A 24,882-nucleotide genomic window follows, 5' to 3' on the forward strand; every position below is an offset into this window, starting at 1 on the left:
ATCACTGTGTTTACTAAGCTAAGTGTACATACACTTTTCAAAGTGAATGTTCACTTTGCTAAGTAAACAGCTTCTACTTCTATAGCAAATCAAGCCTAATTTATTTTCAGCACACAGGTAGCTATGTTAAGTTCTGAGTTGATTTTTGAAGGAGACTTATTTAATATATGCCATATCTTGATGACTGTATTTTTATGTGGCAGTGTGTGAATAAACCTCCTGTAGCAATCTGTTTATCAGTAGGGATGGGTGAACAGTTCGGCATAAGTTCAGGCCGAACCTTGGTTGTTCGGATGTTCTGCAGAACACAGAACAATATGCATTGTTCGGGACATATTCGAAAGCCGCCGGAACACCGTTAAAGTCTATGGGACATTAACATGAAAAATCAAAAATGTTAATTTTAAAGGCTTATATGCAAGTTATTGTCATAAAAAGTGTTTGGGGACCCGGGTCCTGCCCCAGGAGATATGTATCAATGCAAAAAATTTTTTAAAAACGGACGTTTTTTCGAGAGCAGTGATTTTAATAATGCTTAAAGTGAAACAATGAAAGTCAACATGGGGACAAGGTGCTTTAGGGGGGCTACCCCAAAACACCCTCACCATGTTGAGGGCATGTGGCCTGGTACGATTCAGGAGGGGGGGCGCTCTTTCGTCCCCCCTCTTTTCCTGTGGCCTGCCAGGTTGCGTGCTCGGATAAGGGTCTGGTATGGATTTTTGGGGGGACCCCCACGCCATTTTTTTAAAATTCTGGTGCAGGGTTCCTCTTAATATCTATACCAGACCTGAAGGGCCTGGTATGGAATTTGAGGGGACCCCCACGCAATTTTTTTTTTAAATTTTGGTTCGGGGTTCCCCTTAATATTCATACCAGACCCAAAGGGCCTGGTAATGGACTGGGGGGAATCCCATGCCGTTGTTTTCAATGACTTTTATCTGTATTGCCGGGACCGACAATTCATTATAGCCGGAGTTCTTTTAAATTACTTTTTTTCCTTTAGAAATGTCATTTTGTGCAGGGGCTGTTCTAAACACGGGAAAATTGTGCCACTTTACAGGCATACTATAGACACCCCCCAGGTTTGAAATTTAAAGGAATATTTCACTTTTATTGTTTCACTTTAAGCATTATTAAAATCACTGCTCCCCAAAAAACTGCAGTTTTTAAAACTTTTTTTGCATTGATACATGTCCCCTGGGGCAGATCCCAGGTCCCCAAACACTTTTTATGATAATAACTTGCATATAAGCCTTTAAAATAAGCACTTTTGATTATTCATGTTCGTGTCCCATAGACTTTAAAGGTGTTCGTGTGTTCTGACAAATTTTTTGCCTGTTCGGTATGTTCTGGTGCGAACCGAACCGGAGGGGGGGGGGATGTTCGGCCCATCCCTATTTATCAGTACTTTTGATGAATGACTTTGAGGTTATGGGGGGAATTCACAAAGGGTTTGCTAGACACCTTTTAGGATTTCATCAGGCCTCTGCACTGCATACTAGCTCATTATGCCTTTGCCTTACAGTTTTGTTTTTTTTGCGAACATACAACCGCTTTAAAAATTACCAGGTTAGAAATTATTTACGAATCTGTCACTGCCATAGCAGCTGATTCATGTACCTGTCACAGACTGTCTGTGTCTCTCAACTGGGGTTGGAATGTCTATACTAGCACTGTCTCAGTGCACTCCTTCCCTCCCTAGGCCACTGTGCCCATCAAACTGACAGGTGTATGGCAGAGTAGTAGGGTGGATGGAGCCTGATGGGGAACTGAGACACTAGTTCCCCATCAGGTCTACCTTGCTGTTGATTGACAGCGCACAGGAGTGGGAGTGGCAGTTCAATAATGGCTTTCGATTACAACCACTGCCTTCACTGATCGGAAACTAGTCACTCAGTTCACCATCAGGCATCACCAACCCAATGACTCAAGTCATTCCCTAAAGATAAGTACTGTCATATTTGGTAATGACATCTCCAGTATCCCAGGCCCATCTGATCACCTTTAGCTTTCAGCTGGGGAATCCCTTGGCCAACAGCTGAACAGGGTCAGGGATACAGTACTGTGAGGGAAGTCACATTCATTACAGCTCCCCAGTACAGTCGTGTCCCACTCTGAGTATTGGTGTACCAGAGCACAGAGCTGGTCTAAAGGCTTGATTCACATATATGCGAATTGGATGAGTTTTGAACTGCATGTGATTTGCATGACATGTGAACCAAACTAACTTTCAATGGAGTCGGTTCACATATATGCGGGCCAGTTATGGTGCAAATTTTAAAAGGGTCCTGTATGTTTTTTAGTCAGGTTCAGATGCAATTTCAGTGTCACAGTCGCACCTAAATAGCACCTGAACCGATGAATGGAAACCACACCAGACTCTGCACCAAAATCCGCCCCGTATGTATGTGAACCCAGCCTTAAAGCAGGTTGTATACCCCGCTTTCACATTTTTACCTACAGGTAAGCCTATAATAAGGCTGTTGTTTTTGTTTTCGTTTTTTTGCGGACATACAACCGCTTTAAGAATTACCACTAGTTTACAGGTTAGAAATTATTTACGAGTCTGTCACTGCCATAGCGGCAGGTTCTTAAAGTAATGGTAGCTAGAACTACATTTATTTGTCCCACGTGTTGCTAATGTTACCAAGACTGCCACAAATGCTTGCCTGAATCAGGCACAGGTAGATTTAAAGCCAACTACTGCCAGAAAATTGAAGTTAGAGCTTTACAGAATTCCCCTGTGTCTTGCTCAATGAATCTTTGTGAGTAAAATATAGACTTGCATTGGCATCAGGGAAGCATGAAAGTGCAATCTCTGTTATATTACACTGCAGAAAGAACTCCACATGATAATCTGTTTTAATCTTTGGTTTTAATTAATTTGTACAGTACTTGGATTTACTAGAAATAATGTAAAATAACTAAATCAAAGCTGTCCTGGGTAAGGCGGAAAAAAGTACATATTGACTTACTATATATAACATTAACACAATTAATACAATTGTTTTAATACAATAATTAATTAATCAATTATTTAAATTTTCAAACATATCTGAAATAAATGTAGACTATAAATAATATAATATGATAATATGAGTACAACAAACACTCAGAAAATACCAAATAAGACCCATATTACGAATTCTAGTCGGTCACTCTATTTTGTTTATTTTAATATCATTCATATATTACACAAGATATCATGATTTTATAATGTATGTTCTCTACATTTGTTGCATAATGTAAACTACTTTTCCAGTATTTATCCATTATTCAAGAAAAACTATTACATACAATAAAAACAAGCTCTGATAAAATTCAGATAAATTGCAGAATAATATTGTACTTTATAAATATCAAAGTACATGTGCGGTCAGATATTAAAGGAAAGATGTATTGAGATATATACCATGGCTGCTAATACTGACCTCCCATGAGAATACATTTTACTGGATCAGAGGAAGAATGCAGATCAGAAGTTTGATCGGCACAGTGGGTTTTTTTGCTGCAATGCATAATAGGCCAGTAACTTAGAAGACTACCAGACATGTAGCATTTTCACAAGATGGTCATCAACAGCAGTCTATCCATTATACTTAATACAGGTTTCCTTTGGAGATGTCAGGATCGGTATCCGGGCAACTGGACCAGCCAAGTTGCTGTCAGGGAAATATTGTAACTCCCAACATTCCCAACTTCATTCACCCATTGCAGCTGCCATGGTGGCATTTGGGCTCCAATAGCAGCCTTCTCCACAACTCCCTACCATTACACAACCCTCCTCTTCTTTCTACTATTCAAAAAAATGGGGGAAAGGACGAACCTGGGACTTTAAATGGAACGTGAGGAAAAAATTCACGCCCCCATCCCTATTGCGTATGTAAGAGGGGGGAGGTTGGGACTTTAAATGAGGCTTGCAGATGGATTCAGACTGAACCTATGGTCAGACGTTTTCATCCACTCTAAAGCCTCGTACACACGATCCGATTGTTGGCCAACCAAGCGTCTTATTTTTGTCTTAGGGGCATGTGCCAGGATCTTTTCTTGCATACTAACGTACGCAATTGTCGGCCTTTAATCAGCCATTTAACCAAAAATTTTGTTCAGGGAACCTACAAAGTTACGTGTATAGATTAAAAAAATACACTTGTCCATCTATTTAAACCAAAAGATGAAAATAAATTAAAAGTCTATATTCATGTTTTAAACCTGCATATCTGCACATTTGTCTATTATACATTATACATGTATTATTAGGCTTATTTTGATAACTGGATGAGAGCAGTGCACCCTTCATGTTTAATTGCTGTTACTTATGTGGCCATAGGTGATAATGGAAAAATATTGCTGTACTTAAAATGTTTATAAAAACAATAGAAAAAAAAAAGTTATATTTCATCCAGGCTTAGATTGTTGTCAGTAGATTTAAGTGGTCCAATATTGCACTGTGAATGACTGTAAGTAGACCAATAACCATCTAACTGAAAATCAGTGAGAACATTGTCAAATGTATTGGTAATCGTAGTTGGAAGAAGATTTCATAGCATTGTCAACTTTGTGTAATTACATTAAAAACTCAATAATACAAAAAATACTACTTGGCCATGACCATGCTATCAGTTTATCTGATCACTAGAAAATCCAGTGGAACCACATTTTTCTGAAAAAATCTTTTTAGTCAAAGTCCGTACCTTAAATTGTACTGCTGGTATTTAACACAGTTACTAAAATGATATCTATGTGTATTACTTAGTTATATTTCTCAAAAGAGATATATTTCTATAAATATATAAAACATATATTAAGACTGATTTACATTATTTACACAATTTTACTAAGAAAATCAATTATAAAGTGTACAAATGTGTTATCTGTGATGAAAACCAAATACAGACATCAGTAGGATATCTGTAAACCACAACATGGCACGAATGTAAAAATATAGTCTTTTAAGAATTACAATGTCACATGAGTTATATCAACTGTTTCACAAACTTGCAATAAACAGTGGATTATTTGCATTAGTGACTCAACAGGGGTGTTAGCAGCTTTGTAAGGATATTCGGGTTTGTGGATCGAGTAGCGTGGAGAGATTGTTAAATTTATTGTTCACAAAATGATAATGTTATGGAGCTTGTGTGAGGAGCACAAGATGTCTGATCACAATAATCTATGATTCTGAATACTGTAAACCTACTATCTACAACACAAATGTGGTCACAAGTTAAAAACAATAATTGCTGGCTGCTGTACTAAAGGAAAGAACAGTATATTGTAAACAATGGCACCCAATTACAATTAGTTTTTCACTGATCTAACAACAGAAAGCTGAAAGCTTGGCAGCATAGGATCTCTGCATGATAAATAGGCCTGTTAGTGTTTTATATCCAGTATGTAGCAAATTCTACAACAGACTCGCATGCAGATGCATGAACTTTAAACCAGAGATGCGCAATGCAGTTTTTGAAAGATATGAGCAGCTTTAAAATAAAATGTATACCACAGTTTGTCTGATAACAGAACTCTTTGGTGTCTCATTAAGCACCTTCTTGAGCTGCCCATGGATGCCAGATGAGTCATCTGTGGGGAACACAGGCACATACTGGGTATTTTGCTACATTGATTGGCAAACTAAGCACTGGACTCGTCCTCACCTGCAAAACCTCACATAGGGAGGGATTCTCCAACAGAGTCCTCTAAAAGCCTTGAATTATGCATAGTAATCCCCAGCGTGGGAAGAGGAGACTTTTTATTAAAGTGGATGTAAACCCGAAATTTTTTTTTTTTTTTGATGTCATAATGTAGAGTATAAGATTTCCTATCATTTGAGCCCAGTCTTGCCACAAAGAGTTAATCCAGCTCTGAGCAATCCTCTTTTATTGTTCAGTGAGATAAATCTTGACAAACAGAGAAAAACTTTGTCAAATCCTCCCCCTTGCTGTGAGTGACATGTGATTTACATATCTCGTGCACTAGCCTAAGACATGCATTATTTTTTAATTCCCACCCCCACTCCTTTCTTCTGCTGCTCTGCCAGGATTGGATGTGCCACACCTCAGCATGATTTGGCATGCTGAAGTCATGTGGTTACTTTCCTGTCTTTTCACTGGATGTTAGAGATCATAGCAGAAGTTCAGTGTAAGTAATACACAGGAGAAAATGCATATTGACAAGGGGAGTGTAGAGGTGGGCGGGGAATCTACTGACATCATGACTCCACCCACCGAGCTCCAGACAACAGACCCACCCACAGAATCTGAAGTTTTTCGGATCTCATAACAGACAGAGGGGAGACATTTGACAGGTAAAGATACATGCAGGAGGCATAGATAACCCCTATGGCAGTAGTTTAGAAAGGATGACATTGGGTTTACATCCACTTTAAGGCTGATTTTTTTTTTAAGTTACGCTTCATTTGAAGTTTGTGCTTCTCTATACGGTTTCCAAAATTGCTATAAAAAATTTCAAACAAAACATAATAAATACAAAAAATATGACATAAATGTTGTGGCGCAAAAAGAATCTTAGGTGTAGAGCACTTTGTAGTCTGTAGTGTCTTCAAAATTGGTAAACTAGGAGCAAATTTCCATAAACATGGATACTGATAAAGGCTTCACCAAAGTTTCCTTGTTTGTTGGCTTTGGATTTCTTGTTCTCTGTGTTGTTGATGATGAATTTTGTATGATTCTAGAATAGCTTGTTTTGCATTTAGCTTGTCATCATGCTATATTTATCTAAAATTGAACCACATATTGACGTTTCACGTTTCCTCCAATTATATTCTGTTCAGGAGTGAAAAAAAAGATTTGCCAGGGACTCAGCTGGGTGAAATTTAGATTCCATTCTGCAGTTGTAAATGTTTATTGCCTGTTCCAAAGATATCTTCATGATAACGCATTTCATTCTGCAAAGCAAACACAAACAATGACAACGTAGTGATTACTCTTTGTGTTCTGAATGTAGGATTCATTTCATAATACTAGGCACATAACACAGCTGTCGGAATAACTGTATATCATGTTGAAATAAGGGACTTCTTGTCTTTTTTTATCTAAGCCTGTTTCCCAAATTGTGGAATATGTATCACTAGCTGTTCCTATTTCTGTAAGTGGCACATGGCAGCCATTAGGATTTATGTGGAGCAATGTGGAAGGACATGCACTCTCTAGTGCTAATGCTAGCTGGCAGGTAATGTACGGTGCATATTGATTTAGCCCAGAGTTTCTGGAGGGGCTTCAGCTTGAAATTAAGAAGACATTTTCATGAGCACACTATCCTGGCTTCTGTGTACCTGGGTTAAAATGTGGCATATCTGAATAGCACATATGGTACTTGAACACTTGAAGCCAAATCCACAACCAGGGCCGGACTTATTATTGGGCTTAACTGGGCTCAAGCCCATGGGCTTTGCCCAATAGGGGGCCCCGCAGGCCCCAGCCGAGTGCACCCGGCTATACTCGGCTAGTTCCGCTCACAGTCACGCCTAGTCCCGCCCTATGATGGACATAACACAGGGACTGGGCGTGACTGTGAGCGGAGCTAGCCGAGTACACTCGGCTATGTATGTCAGCACTCGGCTCCGCTCACAGTCACGCCCAGTCCCGCCATTGGACCTGTGTTATGTCCCTCATAGGGCGGGACTGGGCGGGACTGCAAGAGGAGCCTAGAAAAGCCGTCAGGAGCCGAGATACACAGGACCGGCTCTGTTTATCTCAGCGGCGCCATATTTAAACTGCAGTGACACTGACAAGTCACTGCAGTTTAACTGCAGCCTGGGCAAGGCTGCAAATGATACGGACAAGGCTGCAGATGGACACTGATAAGGCTGCAGATGGAGGCTACAAGGCTGCAAATAACACTGATAAGGCTGCAAGGCTGCAAATGACATTGACAAGGCTGCAAGGTTGCAAATGACACTGATAAGGCTGCAAGGCTGCAAATGAAACTGACAAGGCTGCATGACAGTATAACAGGCCTGGCTATTGTTTACTTCACTTTGATGGGCAGATCTGATTTTCTCTGATCTGCTCACCCTATTTGATTCAAACTGTCTACTATGTTTGAATTAAACAGCAAGCTAACTGCAGCTTAGCGTCATTGCTCTAATGCCGTGTACACAAGGGCGGACTATTCGACCAGACTGGTCCGACAGACTTTCCAGCGGACTTTCGACGGACTTTTGATGGACTTCCGACTGACTTTCTAACGAACGGACTTGCCTACACACGATCACACCAAAGTCCGACGGATTCGTACGTGATGACGTAGGCCCGGACTAAAATAAGGAAGTTGATAGCCAGTAGCCAATAGCTGCCCTAGCGTCGGTTTTTGTCCGTCGGACTAGCATACAGATGAGCGGATTTCTGGGTCCGGTGGAGTTACGACGTAAAGATTTGAAGCCTGTTCCAAATCTAAAGTCCATCAGATTTGCGACTGGAAAAGTCCGCTGAAGGTCCCCTGAAGCCCACACACGATCGGATTGTCCGCCGGATTTGGTTCATTGGGGTCCATCAGACCAGTCCAGTCGAAAAGTCCGACCGTGTGTACGCCCCATAAGAGTTTGGGCAAAGTTTGGTGTCATACATAAAATAGATCTTTAACCTGCAGTTCATACATCATGATCATAAAGATATATATATATTTTTTTTTTTATAAATTGACACAATACATTAGGAACTGCAGATACTATTGATGTAATGCTGTGCTGAAAGACAATAATTGTGCATAAGGCAGAAAGGCAGTAGCAAGGTTAAAACGCTGCAGTGATTTTACTACAGTAGGAAAAGCAACATTGCCCTATCAAAGGAAGTTCCAATCCAATGGTTCTACTGACAGAATCAACAGGGCACATTGGGCGATATTTATTAAAACTGGTGCACACAGAATCTGGTGCCGCTGTGCATAGTAACTAATCAGATTATACTTTTTATTGCCAAAGCTTAATTGAACAAGCTGAAGTTAGATGCTGATTGGTTATTATGCACAGTGGCACCAAATTCAGTGTGCACCAGTTTGCTCCCCCATTATGATTTTAGAGTTCTGTTTTTATTCCTATAATAATTACTTTTCATTCATTAGTTACTTAGGTAATTTGTTACTGGCCCACTAAGATGTAGTATACCTTTAGCTGGGAAAAAAAGTTTTCTGCTTCCTCCTCATTCAACCCCTTCTTCATTGCAATAATCCATTTAATTGTTTTGGCCACATCTCTAGCCATCTCAATGTTTCCACAAACATAAATGTGTCCTTCTTCTCTGAAGATAATCCTGATCACATCATCCACAAGGTGCTTCCTCAGAATATCCTGAACATAAGTCTAAAAGTAAACACAATGTTTAGCAAGTCACTTGTCTTGGAGATAACGAAAATGTGCAAAAAATGTGATTAATTAGTTCAATATGTGCTACAGGTCTTTAATTTTTTTTCATAAAATGTAATTAAAAGAGAAATTGTGTGAAGTAATGCTCATCAACCAATCAGACTTCCCCTTTGGACTAACAAACCAGTGTTTCAGAAAATGTAAGGCTATGACCACTGGTGGTATTTGTCTGTACTGCAGGTGGCAAAGATCACAATGTGTCTGTAACAATGGTTTGTGGGAGAATATTCTTAGGCTCTTTTCACACAGAGCAGTGTCCTCTCTGCTCAGCAGGGAATCTGTGAGCAGATTGCCTGCTGAATCGGAACTGAATGGGATGGCTGTGAGTGTTTTGACATTTGTGCCTCTTCAGTTGATGGCTGGCGAACATGGGGAGACCCATGATAGCTCTATGAGCAGCCTGATGTAAATGGTCTCCACTGTCCATTTACATCAGGCTACCTCTGATCTGGTCTGCAAAAATCGAAAAGGATGCAGTCCTTTTTTTTTTTCTGGACCTGGACAGACCCGGAGGTAGGCAAGTGTGAAAAACTTACAGGCAGACCTGCTCGAAATGCCCTTGTGAAAGCGCCTTCATTATAATGACGTTGACTCTTGAAAAGCACTATAAGTAACCTACTAATGTAATTCTAAGACCCAAAATGTCTCCATTTATGGACTTCAATTTGCAAAATCATGGGTTTAAATAGGGATCTCATATAATGTTATGCATACATTATAACAATTAAACACAATTAAAGTGATACTAAAGTCTCAGTTTTTTATTTAAAAAACATGTCATACTTACCTGCTTTGTGTAGTGGTTTTGCACAGAGCAGCCCAGATCCTCCTCTTCTCGGTTCCCTCGCTGGCAATTCTGGCCCCTCCCCCCACAGAAAGCCCTTCAGCGGTGTGCGGCCGTCCAGGATTTTTCCTTCCCACAGAAAGCCACTTGCTATGGGGGCACCCAAGCTGAGCCGCTGCTCTGTGTGTCCATTCAGACACAGAGCTGAGGTTCAGCCCCACCCCCTCTCTCTCCTCATTGGCTCACTGACTTTGAGTAACAGCAGCAGGAGCTAATAGCACCACGCTGCCGTCTCAGCCAAGACACTCCAGCAGCATCACTTGATCTAAATGGGTTTAGGTAAGTATTAGGGGGGCTGAGGGGGATGCTGCACACAGAAGGTTTTTTATTTGAATGCATACAATGCATTCAAATAAAAAAACCTTCTGACTTTACAACTACTTTAAAACTTTTATTTTTTGAAGAAAGAAGTTTTAGGAGGTAGCACCCAAAACTCTCAGTATGACAGGAACAGAGCCAGGAATTATAACGGGGAGGTCTCTTTACTGGAATGTCCAAGAAACCAGGGCTGGGTCAGCTAAATGAACTGATTATACAGTATATGTTTGGGTGGACAGACCCCTTTATTTGTATATAGGATGAAATAAAATAAATTAGCAAAGATACAAAGACAAAATATCATTCAGGTCATAATCATAATTTCATGGTTTCTTACCTTTGCTTGGCCTGGTTCCCGGGAATATGCTGTGAATACATCTTTTAAAATGCCTCTGCTTTTCATGAATTCCTTATCTTCTTTATAAATTTCATCAATGGATTGCTGGCAACCAGACACCAGTATCATAGGGCCTACCTGTGATCCTGTTAGTAAACCAGACGTATATAATTAGATCAAGAGTGAGGAATTTTATATATATATATATACATACAGTAAATGTGCATGACCCATGTGTAGTAAATCTTTGGCAAGGCTGAAGCTTTCATTGTACCTACATGTATGTATTCAATTCCTTAATTTCACTAGCAAATGATAACAAGATTATACAAAATGTAACCAACTAGATTTATTGAATATTTAAATGAGTTACAGAGGCCACCATTTCTGACTTCTTACATAAAGGCTAGTCCCCTATATGTCTGGGGCCTCTGCATTTTGAGTTACTGATCCAGAATAACCCAGCATATTTGTTCTAGGGCCAAGGTTTTGAAACCTTTGGGCTGGTATGACAGTCAGGCAGTTAGTATTTTTAAAAGGAGTGAGCAAATGTGGCAGCCAATGTATGTTCTCAATGTTGTTTTTTCCATTTATAATGCAAAGAGTTTTGTACTGCAATCTTTGAGCAGGTTAGTGTAACAGAGTTTTGATTGCTGTTCATAATTGCTAGTGTGTTTTCTCTCTATTTATCAAATAAATAATCTTCATTGAAACATACAGTATATTTTAAGTGTTGACTTTCATATTGTTACATACTTGTTCTTCATTATTTTATGAAAGGGAGTAAAATAATTCTTTTTTGATCATTTTTTTTAGATTATTTAGGTTTTTATTTTCTTAACTCTTGTTTTACTATAACTATATATATAAGCTTTATTGTACAAATAAACATTAAATCACAAAGGATTTCCAGACTATACTATACTATAGTTTATGTAGACAGTACAGCGGTAGCAGCCTGCTTGCAAACGAAGGAATGTCCGGATAGCCGCACTCCAAGATAATAACTTTTATTAAATAAAAACAGTCCATACAGCAACGCAGTCACAGAGTAAAATAGCTAATGTGTTTCACACCCCTTTATCGGTGCTTAATCATAGCTGGTAGCAGCCTGCTTGTTTTGCCTGATTGATATTGACTGTATATCTAAAAACATTGAGGGCCCTTTCACAAAAGGTTGTGTTGTGATAACACATGCAATGCATTTTAATATGTAATGTGGTGTGCTATGTTAACGCAGCCCATTGATTTTGAATGGGTCCCAAAGACCCGTATTTTTTTTATCGAAGCGCATTAAAACCCACATCATGTGCTGTGGTGTGCTGCGCTCTATTGCATACGCACTCTTTGGACTGCAACGTAGTGGTGTAAATGGGCCCATACATTCCCTTTAAGGCTTCTAACTGCCCTACATATCTCCTGTTATATTGTGGAACATGTGTGGATCAATGTACAGACAAATGAATGTATTCATAGTTGCCAGTCATAAGCTTTTCTTCTATAGGTAAAATAATGAAATTTAACTGATTACTGATTGTTAAGAACAGCAGCACTAAATGATTTGGTCCAGGTTTAATAACTGATCGCCAATAAGTCTCAATGTGAACATAGAGGCCACTTTATTGCCTAACTACATGAAATATAACTTTATTATAAGGCTAACCTAACTAATATGTATTTCACAATTCATTAGTCATACCTTTTTTCTCCAGATCATATAATCTTTGTTGCCAGAAACCTCTGAATGGTGAAATTCCTGTACCTGGGCCAATCAGAATGCAGTGGGTTGAAGGACTGTCTGGGAGATGGAATGTGTTTGTGCTGTAAAATAGGTATATTTATAACATTACTGTGCACTCAGGCATTCGACCAATAAAGATAATGTAAGAATAAATCATATCTTAGTGGATTGTATTGTTGCCTTATAGCTAATGAAATCGGAGTCAGGTGACTGACTTTTGTATAATTTGCTTTTTGGCTAAAAGCAGACTGATAAATAAAAGAGATGTCTATTTTGGGTTTAACGTGAACCAAAGATAAGAACAAAAATTGTGATATGTAGCAGCTTACCAATATTAACGCTGAAGTTGATTTTTTTTTTCTTTTGGATACAGCACCATGCACATTAGTTATGCCGCTTCTGCTAAAAATCCTCCCTACACTTTCACCCCACTACGTAGAACATCTATAAATCCTGCATTCTTATGTAGATACATTGATTTTCCAGTGTAATTTGGTTTATCTGATCTAATTCATTTTTATAATTGGGCATATAGGTTTCAACTTATCACATTTTCAACTGAAGCTTTAAGAAAAAAATCCGCTAATGGTATTAAAAGTCCTGTTTGAATAACCTTCAATCAATGATAAATGAAGAGATCAAATCTAGAAAAAAATATTCAAAACACCTCACAATATAAAGTACAATAGATAAAGATCAAACATTTTTCAGATAGAAAGATATAATCTTTTTTTAATAGAAATCAAAACAATATAAAGGCTTACACAGTTTCTTTAATTAATCAGAATATAAATTGGGAGGATAAAATTGTGCATGTGTGCAATAAAGCGTATGTATGGCAATATAGTGTAACCTACTATAGGGTACATTAGTGTATATATATATATATATATATATATATATATATATATATACACACACACTGTATTTATTGGCGTATAACACTCACTTTTTCACCCTGAAAATCGGGTGCAAATAGTGTGTGCGTGTTATACGCCGATACTGCAATTTGGGCTGCCTAAGAGGGAACGGGGAGGGGATGGGACGAGAGCCGTCAGATCACATACAGTGAGAATCTCAGCGGCCTCTCTAATAGGAAGTCCCGTCTCCTGGGCCAGCATTGGACCACTGTTCTGTCAATCATAGAACTTTGTATTAAAGAGGCCGCCGAGTAAACAGGAGATTCTCGCTGTATGTAATCTGACGGCGCTCGTCTCGCCTCCTGCCTCTCCCCTCCGAGTCAGTAGTAATCTGAGGTGAGGCTGCAGATGGGCACTGATCAGGCTTCATTCATGGCAAAGGTGAGGCTGCATATGGGCATTGATCAAGCTGCAATGATAGGCACTTGTGAGGCTGCAGATGGGCATTGATCAACCTGCATTGATGTGCAATTGTGAGGCTGTAGATGGGCATTGATCAAGCTGCATTGATAGACAATTGTGAGGCTGCAGATGGGCATTGATCAAGCTGCATTGATAGACAATTGTGAGGCTGCAGATGGGCATTGATCAGGCTGCATTGATGGGCAATTGTGAGGCTGCAGATGGGCATTGATCAGGCTGCATTGATGGGCAATTGTAAGGCTGCAGATGGGCATTGATCAGGCTGCATTGATGGGCAACTGTGAGGTTGCAGATGGGCATTAATGGGCAATTGTGAGGCTGCAGTTGGGCATTGATCAAGCTGCATTGATGGCAATTGTGAGGCTGCAGTTGGGCATTGATCAAGCTGCATTGATGGCAATTGTGAGGCTGCAGATGGCATTGATCAGGCTGCAGATGGGCAATGGTGAGGCTGCAGATGGGCAATGGTGAGGCTACATTGATGGGCACTGTTTTGCTTCAAAGTTCTTCATTTAAAATTTAAGTTTTTTTCCTGAAACTTCCCTCCTAAAACGAAGGTGCGTGTTATACACCTGTGTGTGTTATATGCCGATAAATACAGTATATATATATATATATATATATATATATATATATATACACACATATATATATAAACACTGGAGGGTTAATTTACTAAAACTGGAGAGATGCAGCTCTGCATGGTAGCCAAGCAGCTTCCAACTTCAGCTTCTTTAATTAAGCTTTGACAAAAAAAACTGGAAGCTGATTGGTTTCTATGCAGCGCTGCACCAGATTTTGCACTCTCCAATTTTAGTAAATCAACCCTTGTATGTCTATATGTCAGCATATTGTAAGAGCATATGTACATAAACCAAAATATCACTGTATGCCCGGATATTGTACGTACAGTAGCTGTTTTATACATACCTTCTTATAAAACAAGGAACCAGTTCATTGAGACCGATAGTATTAAACCACGTACTGCACACTCCATGGTGAAGAGGACCATGACCTCCTAATACAGAAAAAAAAACATTTTAATAGAAAGATATTTATTTACTGAAGATTCTAAAATTATAATATTAAGTAAACATATTTTCAAGGTTTCCTTTTTTTTTTGGTTTGCATACATGGGCAATTTTCTATACACCTGGTATACAAACCAACCTCCAGTAAACAGAGAAAGTAATGGAACTAATAGTGCACACAGCAGCACTTCTTGGAAAACTAACAATTTTAGCACAGCAGCAGAGTTGCTTTGACAAAAAAAATACTCCCAATGGTCTGAAGGGGAACAACCCAGCATCACTATTAGCAGCCTACAACCACAAAGGAAATTCCCACATATTTAGAGCTTTTATTCTCTACACTGTGTTAGTAAAAAAAAAAAAATATTATAAAAATATAAATGTAAACAATTGGATTTCTTTTTTTTATAATTTATGTCTTTTTTTAATACTGTAGTGGTATCTGACAACTAGAGTAAATATCAGATGGCACTGCAGATGCTATTGCAGTCTGAAGGTGACAATATTCATCTGCATAAATATTCCTCTGAATTTTGTCAGTGAAACCTCCTGCCAGATTATCACTATGTCATATTAGGACAAATATCATATGGACATATTAGGCACATGATCAGCAACCACTCTGACTGGTTCCTGATCATCAGTGACAGTCAGGATTGAGAGCAGATTGTGGTGGTGGTGGGGGGGTTAATACAAGTCTATTATTACCTTTTGTTTTGTAGTTTACAACAGCCACTGTCAGGTGGATCTCCCCGGGTGTCAAATCATTTGACGAACTTATAGAGTAGTACCGTGCCTTCAGTGGTGGGAGCTGAGTTAATACAAATGTAGCAGGCACCTCCAGAGATGGGAACTCTTCCAGAACCTCAAGTAATGATGGGCAAGTGTAGGACTTCCATGTTTTATATTTTTCAATGTTCTAAAAAAGGAAAGAAATTGGCTTCATTACATAGGAAAAAATGGTAAATAAGCAAGCCAAACTATTGAAAACTGAAAAAATAAGCAACAGAATATAAAATAAAAGATTTAAATTGTGATTATTTTGCAAGCCTTAAGAGGAACTTCACCCTCCGGGGCTTAATTTAAATGTTAACTCCTTCTTATCTGGTATGCTGGGTTGAACTTAAATAGAATACTCACCCGCCCAACAAATCCAGTGCCGTCCATCTATAATCCACCAAAAGCAGCCGCACACCAGGTCCCATACTGCCATCTTCTTTGTGACATCATCAGGAGGCCAGCTGTCTTCTCCGACACCTAGCAACCTGCCTCCTGATGATGCTACACTGCACATTGAGTGGGTTCTACACAGCTCTGAAACCTCCTGGGATGCATGGTGTGGCTATCTCAGGGTACTTTGAACAGGTGGAGATGTCATACTTGCCTAGGCCAGAAACATGGAAGCATAGGCTCCATGTGCTCCACAAAAAAAGGCAAATCACTGACAGGGGAGGGGAAAAGAAGTACTGGTAAATTTAAATAAAGTATAAAAACTGAGTAAAGGTCCATTAGAGGTTAAAGGGGGTTAGTAATAAGATAGTGATGTTCATCAGTATAAAGAGGCATAGCTGAATAACCAGATCAGGATTAACTGTTTAGGTGGCTATTCTGTTGCCCCCCCCCCCCCTGAGCTGGTCATGGGGTGATGAATGGTACCAGTGAACTGCACAAATTAGAGATCAGTTGTAATAAAAGGTAGGCAGAAGAGGCAGGTTTTAAAGCCTGGCCCTAGCAGTAGATGTGAGTGTCACTCGAGGTTTATTATTCAAAGCAGTGCAACCAATCCTAAATAATCTCTTAGCTAATCTGACTGCAGGAATCTGAAATTTGATTGGTTACTGTGGGGTTAATGCTCTTTGGACTGCTTTCCAGAATATATTCAAATGTCTTCTGCTGCTTATATACTGTATCTGGCTGCCATAGGAGTGTTAATCAAAGTATATTAAAAAGTTATATTTGAAATAATATTTTCATGCAATTGTTTTCTATATATGTGTTCCACCGACTTCACCCAAAATACACATACAACATACCAAAAATAGAATGAAAGCCTTGTGCTTACAACCAGTAGACAATACTAGCTGCAGAGTGAATGAAGCTTGTACGTACATTGCTCAAGTTTTCCAGTCTCTGTTTATCCCTTTCGTCAGCAGCCAGCAGTGACAGCTTTTTCAGTAGTAGCTGGGAGGGTGGAGTAGTTATGTCTACAAAAAAAGTCAACGCTTGGAACAGAGAGCAAGGAGGGATTTTCTCACTGACTGTCCAGAAGTTACCTGCAAATACAACAGGGGAGGAAATCATTCAGAAGATGTTCCAAAGTGTTCCAGTCAAAGCTTCTAATTTTCATTGTCTTCAAAAGATTTGGGGATTATTCGGTTATCCTGTTTTAGACATACTATAACGTTTAATAATTGATGTAACCTTGAACAGTTTCAGATATCCTTCCTACTCAGCTGGTTCCTCTTGCAAAGACACATTTGTAATTAGCTATTGGATCTTATTTAGTACTAAAGTTAAATAGGACCATACATATTAAAATGTCTCTACCTACTATATCAGCAATTCATGTTGAAGTTCCCTTATTTTAACATATAAAAATGTTGACATTTTATAGTGATATTTTAACCTGTTTTACAGTTAAGATTTCTTAAATAGCATTTTAAACAAAAAGATTCAGGTAATTATGGGTGGAACTAAGCATGGCTCGAATACCTTGATTATCTTAAAGCCTCATTTACACTTGTGGTAAAATCACACCACCCCTTAAACTGCAAAGGCACAAAAATTATCCCCACTGTCGCATTCAGCAGGAGGTACCGTCTGCCCAAAGAAACTTATTCAACTGAAAAGGGGCTCCCCACAACTGTGTGCAATGTACACAGTTGTAGCGTGCTAGTGCGGGGCTTTAGGGATTAAAACAGGCAGTGGGGGGGGCATATAAAGCCTCCTTACCACCTGTTAAATGCCCTCTGAAGAGTGAACCACGGATCACTCTTTAGAGGGCACCACATGTGTAAATGAGCCCTTAGTGCTATCCTGAACTCTGGAAGGGAGAGTTCCTCCTGTAATGGACAAACAAGATTATTTATGGTGTTACAGGCCTAAACTGATGTATTCTTTAAAATGACTCGCTAGAGCAGGGGTGTCAAACTCAATTTCATCAAGGGGGCGCATAAGCAGTATGATTGCCCTCAAAGGGCCAGTTGTATCTGAGGTGCGCTATGTTCAGAGTTCAGGAGTGTGCTACATACAAAGTGCAGGGTTCAGGAGTGCATTATGTACAGTACAGACTGCAGGGTTTAGGGGTGTGCTATGCACAGTGTGCAACCCAACCCCAGCCCTTCCAAAGCATCCTTGCATCTCTCTCTCCCACATGGCCTGGTTCTAGTACCCCCTGTGTAGGCAGATCTGTCTCCCCTTGAAAAGAGATTGTTCTCTCACTCAGATTCTGGAGATCTGTCCCTGCCGTGAGTGTGTGCTGGGATATGCTAGATCCGGGAGCTGCTGTGTTTGCAAGTGGGAGCTGGAGCGGAGGGTCAGGGCTGGAGGTGGTGGAATGGAGTTACATCATGTTCCAGCTGCAAAACTAGGTGTGAGGGCCACTTAACAAAGCCTGGAGGGCCAGATTTGGCCCACGGGCCTTGTGTTTGACATATGTGCACTAGAGGATGCAGGACATAAAATGCTGTATGAGGTGCTCTCTGGTGAATTCTTCGTAGGCAAATATAGTGAGTTTTCAATGGTAGCTGAAAAGCCTAGCTAGCCCCTTCATTGTCAAGGGGATGTGATAAGATATCACTGTCAGAGACAGATAATAGTAAAGATCTGACAGGGGATTCTAACCTGGCTTACTGTACTTAAAAGAGAAAACAATTAAATGAGTGAAGTGCTATTTAATTCAGCTTAGTATGATGTACATTAAACTTTTCTTGTCCTAGTCATCAAAGCACGCATCTTGCATGAACTGATATAATAAATCAAAACTAATTATTACTCATGGCCTCTACTGTCTTTGGGTCTGGGAAGCCACATCAGGATGTGCATATAGGGATCTGAGCAATCCTCTTGTCCTTGCATCAGCCATTAATCCTGTGTTCCCCTGACATGCCCACTGTTTAGCAATTTCCAACCCAATGGATCTGCTGAAATGCCAACTCTGGTCTCTCTAGGTCATATGATGTAATCTTTCACACATCATATGTGGTATTGTTGTATCATGTGATAACCTAATATTTTATTGTTCAGAGAAAAGTTCACATAGGGTTCTACATTTTTCCCATGATGCTCTTGTGTCTATTAAGAGCATCAGAAAAGCCACTTTGGCTAGGAACAGGTATGTTTCTGAAAAGCTGTTGTTATCAGGGGTAGGTATGTCACTATTGTGATTATTATTGTAGCTCTCTCCTCTAGTAAGTCTGCTAGGCTAAATCTAGTTTTTAACTTCACTGCAATCAGTGGAGCAGTAATCTATTATTTTTGTCTGCTCAGGGTTTCCTAGCTTGGTGTTTGATTTCTCCCACCTGCTTCTAAGAGAAGCTTCCAGAATTTAGGGTAGGGTGAGTCAAATGTCCAGTATGAATATTTATCATGCCCCAGCCAATCTCTGGAAGGTGTCTGGGGAGGTGATAAATGCTTGCTAAGCCTTTCCAGTGTGTTATTTCCTCTTCAGGGAGGGTTCCCGTTATCCTGGAGCTGTTGTACCTTGGAGGCAACTATACTGATTCCAGAATTGCAGTCTGGACCTCAGCATGTGCTGAGCTGAGGGTCTTGAAAAGATTAATAAATTATATTTTGCTGGATGACGCTTAACTGAAGTCCTGATCTGGAGAATGATCTTTTTATCTCCTTCACTGAGGAACTACCTGTGGAAGCTGGGTGGCAGTCAGCTCCAGCGACATTGTGAGTAAGACCTATTGAGGGACTTTCATGAGTGTCTGCAGCTAGGATTTGTGCTAGAAGTTGTCCTCCTACTGATCGTTTTGGAGTATTCTGAACCCCTGAACCTGTCTCTTGTTTCAAGTTACTCAGCAATAAAGTCTAAAAAGACATCCTTTAGACTGCGCCTGTATTGTTGGTGTGCAAATAACTTTGCTTGTAACTGGCAGCCTCTGTTCTAGCTAGGAAGACCTGTGTAAATTCTCAGTGGCCCCTCTGGGGGGTGAGCACTACATTCTTTTTAGAGGAGGTAGCTGCCTGCACAGGAGTGCTAACCCTGGAAAACAGGAGCATGTTGCTCCCCAGAGAGCTATTGTGTGGCAGCAGCTATGACACCAAGTCAGAACTATTAGTTTATAGGGACATGGACACAAGATCTTTTTCCCTGCAAGAGATTTTGTTTGCTAAATTAGGATTTATTTCTTATGGATTTTTCCTGCTTTTGTTATTTAATCATACAATAAAGCAGGCCAGTATGGTACTGACCTCATCACGTAAAATTATCATGTCCCTTTAAAAAAAACCCCACCCATTTCAGAGTATAATAGATTCAGTGTTGATTGTTTTACAATAAGTTCAAGTAAGCTATATTTATGTAACTACTCCAGTGTAACAACCAGACACCAGGGTTATACACTTTTAATTAAGTTTGTTGTACATCAACTTGTCTAACAGCCTTTACATTATAATCAGTGTCTGTTGAACAATATTGACACAACTGAGATATATATATATATATATATATATATATATATATATATATATATATATATATATATATATATATTTCCTCATTGTCTTCCTATATAACACCTTCACACCAACAGCTGTGTCATTTGATTAAGTAGACTTTTAGCTGAGGGGTTTAACGATACTATAAATATTTTGTGCCTATATGGATAAATGCAATTTTTTTGTGTGTGATGCAATTCAATAATTATATTGTATCAACAATAAACAAAACAGCTTTAGCAATGTCACATAACAGCATCAGTAGAACTGAGCAATGCTTGTGATGTCTAGGTACACTTTCAGCCTGCAGTAGACTCCACAGTCTGGCAGATCAGAGGGAGGAGGCAATGGATGGTTTGCCTTGGAATTGCTTGGATGATCGGTTTGGTTTCTCAAGATAAGGCTGGTACCAGAGGTGTCTAGTCAGAAAACATAGACAAGCATGTTGTATCAGTGCCACATATCTACACACTAATTTACAATGGGTACTTTTCTGGGTTGATAGAAGTCTAAAACATGCAGTAATTGATACCAAAACAGGAGTATCTATTTTCGATTGCCTAACACCTAACAGCTTATACTATCTTAGGTTGATCTGTAAAGTATAGTGGAATATAAAACTGGGTAACTATTATTTTGTCACTCTGATACTTAAAACGATATTAAACCCAAAAAACAAAAAAGTAACATATTGCAGTCTACCAATATGTTGACAGCATTAATTTTCCTTTTTTAGGCTTTTTTTCACTTGCTGATCTGGCCAGTAACATACTATTTAGGCAGTAGTACTGTTTGGAGAGGAAATTGTTGGATGGGCTAGTAAATTTAGATGGACTTTGCATAAGTGAGTAACAAATTATGCCCAACAGGTAACACTTTTTAAGCAGTTATACAGTTATTTTTTTCCTTTTGGGATAAAGGTTTTACGTGAATTAATAAAAGCTGACTATTTTAAGCACCACTGTCAGTGTTAACTCTCTAACTGACACTTTTAATGGACAGCTTAGTTTGGTAAAGTGGAACTCTATGAACAAAACCAAAATGGATAAACAGGCAGGACTTGTAATGCAGAAGAGACATGCTTTTTCTCTTCTACATTTAAATGACCCACCTGCCAGTCTGCCCCCGTGCATGCATGAAAGTGATGTCATATCAGCCCAGAAATGAAAGCGGCAGGTACTTAGTACCTGGAAGCCGGCCGCTGACATCTGGGGAGCTCCAGGATGCCACACCTCTGGAACCTAGCTGAGTATAGTTTCTCTTTTTCTTTCCAAACAAAGTTGAAAAATAACAGCAGGATCAAAAGGTAAAAAAAATTAGGGGGGGGGGGGGCTAAAAAAAACAAAGACTGCTATGTTAATGCTAATACCAGACTGCATCATATATGTCATTTCAAAAGGATCTAAATAGGACTTTCCTTGTGTCAGAAGAAAGGAGGTGGAGACATCAACTGACAATGGACCACATTTGTCTGACTGTCTCACTGATCCAATATTAAGCATCATAGAAAATAATAAAGCTTGGGATTATTTATTACAGTCAGATAACTAGTATTTTAAGATGTTAGCAGTGATGGCCTGCATATTTTTCTCAGTGCAGGTTTTCTTTAACGAGACGTCTTTAAAGAGAAATTATTGTCTTGCCTATGCAGGGAAAAGTGGCAATGGGGGTTATTTACTAAGTCTAGAGAGTGCAAAATGTGGTGCACTTGTGCATAGAAACCAGTCAGCTTCCAGGTTTTATTGCCAAAGCCTCATTGAACAAGCTGAAGTTAGAAGCTGATTGGCTACCATGCACAGTTGCACCAGACTCTGAGTGCTCCGGTTTTAGTAAATCTCCTACTGCCTCTGCAATAACCTACCTCTGCAATAACCTACCTCCTCCCTGTTACATGTTACAAAGATTTACAATATGACTTTTGTTTTAAACTATGTCGATACTGAGTGCTTCTCTAAATCCCACTGATGTCCTAAAGTTTCCCTGGTAAAGATTTATAAGATGACCCATTATAAAACAAAGAATATAAATCTGTACATAAAAAATCATTTTATGTATAACAGGATTGCGTAATTTACCACAGCTGAGAAGTCATTCTATCAGACAGAACAAAAACATCCAAGATTATTTATAAAATGATTAAACATTTATCTGAATATACCAAGAAGGAAGTTAAGGCGTTCACCAAAACAAAACAGATTCTTACCCTGTGAGCTGCGTGTCTCCAGTCGGATGTCCTGATTGTTGGAGGGAACATCCTTTAGAAGTTTAATTATGCTGGTAACTAGGTCTGGCTGGTTGCCAGGAAATACACCAACATGTTCTCCTGGCAGATACTGAGCTTCCTGGTAATTCTCGCTGGAAAGTTTCACTAGCAGGGTGGCATGGCTGAAAACAACAAAAAAAGAACTCCTAATAGGACTAATTACGTATGCAGGATTTCCTTTCCAGAACCAACAAGTGTTTTGACTTTGGGACATCACTACACTGAAGACTGATGAGCAGAGACTGAATATTTTATAGGAAGGTGCAAAGATAAATTGACACAGCAGGAGGTGGAGATACATTATAGAACTCTTGAGTATAACACAGACTGTGCCGGACATTCATACAATGGATAGTTATAGTATGAGCATAATTACTTCCTTTACAAGGCTGGGGAAAAAGGGCAGGGTTCTTGTTTGCTGTATTTGACAAAACTGAATTCGGAATCATTCTAGAACTAAATGTACCTATAGACAAGTGAGGATCATTATGCCTACGGGTGCCAACAGACAACCCTAGTTGACGGTTCTTAAAGGAACAGGTGACGGTTCTTAAAGGAACAGGGGATCACCTGAGATTGATTTTTTTTACCTATCAGTCCCAGATAAGGGTGGTGCTAGGGAATCTTGCTGCTTTCTGATCAATCTCTTCCAAATGTATTACTAGACAAGCTCAGGTTAAATAAGTGTACATGGTAGCAAAATTATGCTTACAAAAACTTTTTTTTTTAAGTCTGATTAGGCAACCATGACCAACCGTCTTCTTTTTAATGAACAGCAACAAAATGACAGGACACTTTATGGTTGTTTATTTACCTCAGTGGTTTTCAACTCCAGTCCTCAAGGCGCCCCAACAGGTCATGTTTTCAGGATTTCCCTCAGATGAAATGGCTGTGGTAATTACTAAGGCAGTGAGACCGATAAAATCACCTGTCCAAAATAATGGTTAGCCTGAAAACATGACCTGTTGCGGCGCCTTGAGGACTGGAGTTGAGAAACACTGATTTAGCTGAATCAATTCTGATTTTTATGTATGCCTATATAGAAACTATAATGGGAAAACTATATTTATTTTAGCAGATAACTTACCCAGCTCTGTCATCTTTCAGATTTTCCCTTGATTTTAGTTTCATTTTGAGAATATTTCTCGAGTGCAGTTTTGAGAGTGCTAAATGAAGAAAAAAAAAGGCATTTGAAATAGTAAACATGTTCTTATTAGAGAAAACGCAAGCATTTTGCAGAAGCAATACTAACTGAAATCTATCACACATACAGTGTATACCAGGGATATGCAATTAGTGGACCTCCAGCTGTTGCAGAACTACAAGTCCCATGAGGCATAGCAAGACTCTGACAGCCACAAGCATGACACCCAGCCAGAGGCAGAGGCATGATGGGACTTGTAGTTTTGCAACAGCTGGAGGTCTGCTAATTGCAATTCCCTGGTGTATACAGTTCAAATACATAGTATGCATATATTATATATATATATATATATATATATATATATATATATATATATATATATATATATATATATATATATATATAGTGGGGACAGAAAGTATTCAGACTCCCTTAAATTTTTCACTCTTTTTTATATTGCAGCCATTTGCTACAATCATTTTAGTTCATTTTTTCCTCATTAATGTACACACAGCACCCCATACTGACAGAAAAACACAGAATTGTTGACATTTTTGCAGATTTATTAAAAAAGAAAAACTGAAATATCACATGGTCCTAAGTATTCAGACCCTTTGCTCAGTATTTAGTAGAAGCACCCTTTTGATCTAATACAGCCATGAGTCTTTTTGGTAAGTATGCACCAAGTTTTTCACACCTGGATTTGGGGATCCTCTGCCATTCCTCCTTGCAGATCCTCTCCAGTTCTGTCAGGTTGGATGGTAAACGTTGGTGGACAGCCATTTTTAGGTCTCTCCAGAGATGCTTAATTG

The 24,882-nt window shown here is 39.2% G+C and overlaps 1 protein-coding gene across 1 annotated transcript in view; it reads right to left on the reverse strand.

Annotated features, from left to right (window-relative positions):
• Positions 1-2,856: 2,856 nt before the first annotated feature.
• NOS2 (nitric oxide synthase 2) overlaps positions 2,857-24,882 on the reverse strand; it is a 150,731-nt gene continuing 128,705 nt past the window's right edge. Inside the window, exons 19-27 of the mRNA XM_073616679.1 lie at positions 24,014-24,092; positions 22,867-23,048; positions 17,106-17,269; positions 15,705-15,915; positions 14,896-14,983; positions 12,581-12,702; positions 10,882-11,027; positions 9,125-9,319; positions 2,857-6,907 (exon numbers count right to left, since the gene is read on the reverse strand). Coding sequence (XP_073472780.1) covers positions 6,836-6,907; positions 9,125-9,319; positions 10,882-11,027; positions 12,581-12,702; positions 14,896-14,983; positions 15,705-15,915; positions 17,106-17,269; positions 22,867-23,048; positions 24,014-24,092 — 1,259 coding nt within the window. The 3' untranslated portion in view covers positions 2,857-6,835. The remainder of the gene's footprint in view (positions 6,908-9,124; positions 9,320-10,881; positions 11,028-12,580; positions 12,703-14,895; positions 14,984-15,704; positions 15,916-17,105; positions 17,270-22,866; positions 23,049-24,013; positions 24,093-24,882) is intronic.

Source organism: Aquarana catesbeiana, linkage group LG02, assembly GCF_042186555.1.
Source record: "Aquarana catesbeiana isolate 2022-GZ linkage group LG02, ASM4218655v1, whole genome shotgun sequence".
In the NCBI taxonomy this organism is placed as follows: domain Eukaryota; kingdom Metazoa; phylum Chordata; class Amphibia; order Anura; family Ranidae; genus Aquarana; species Aquarana catesbeiana.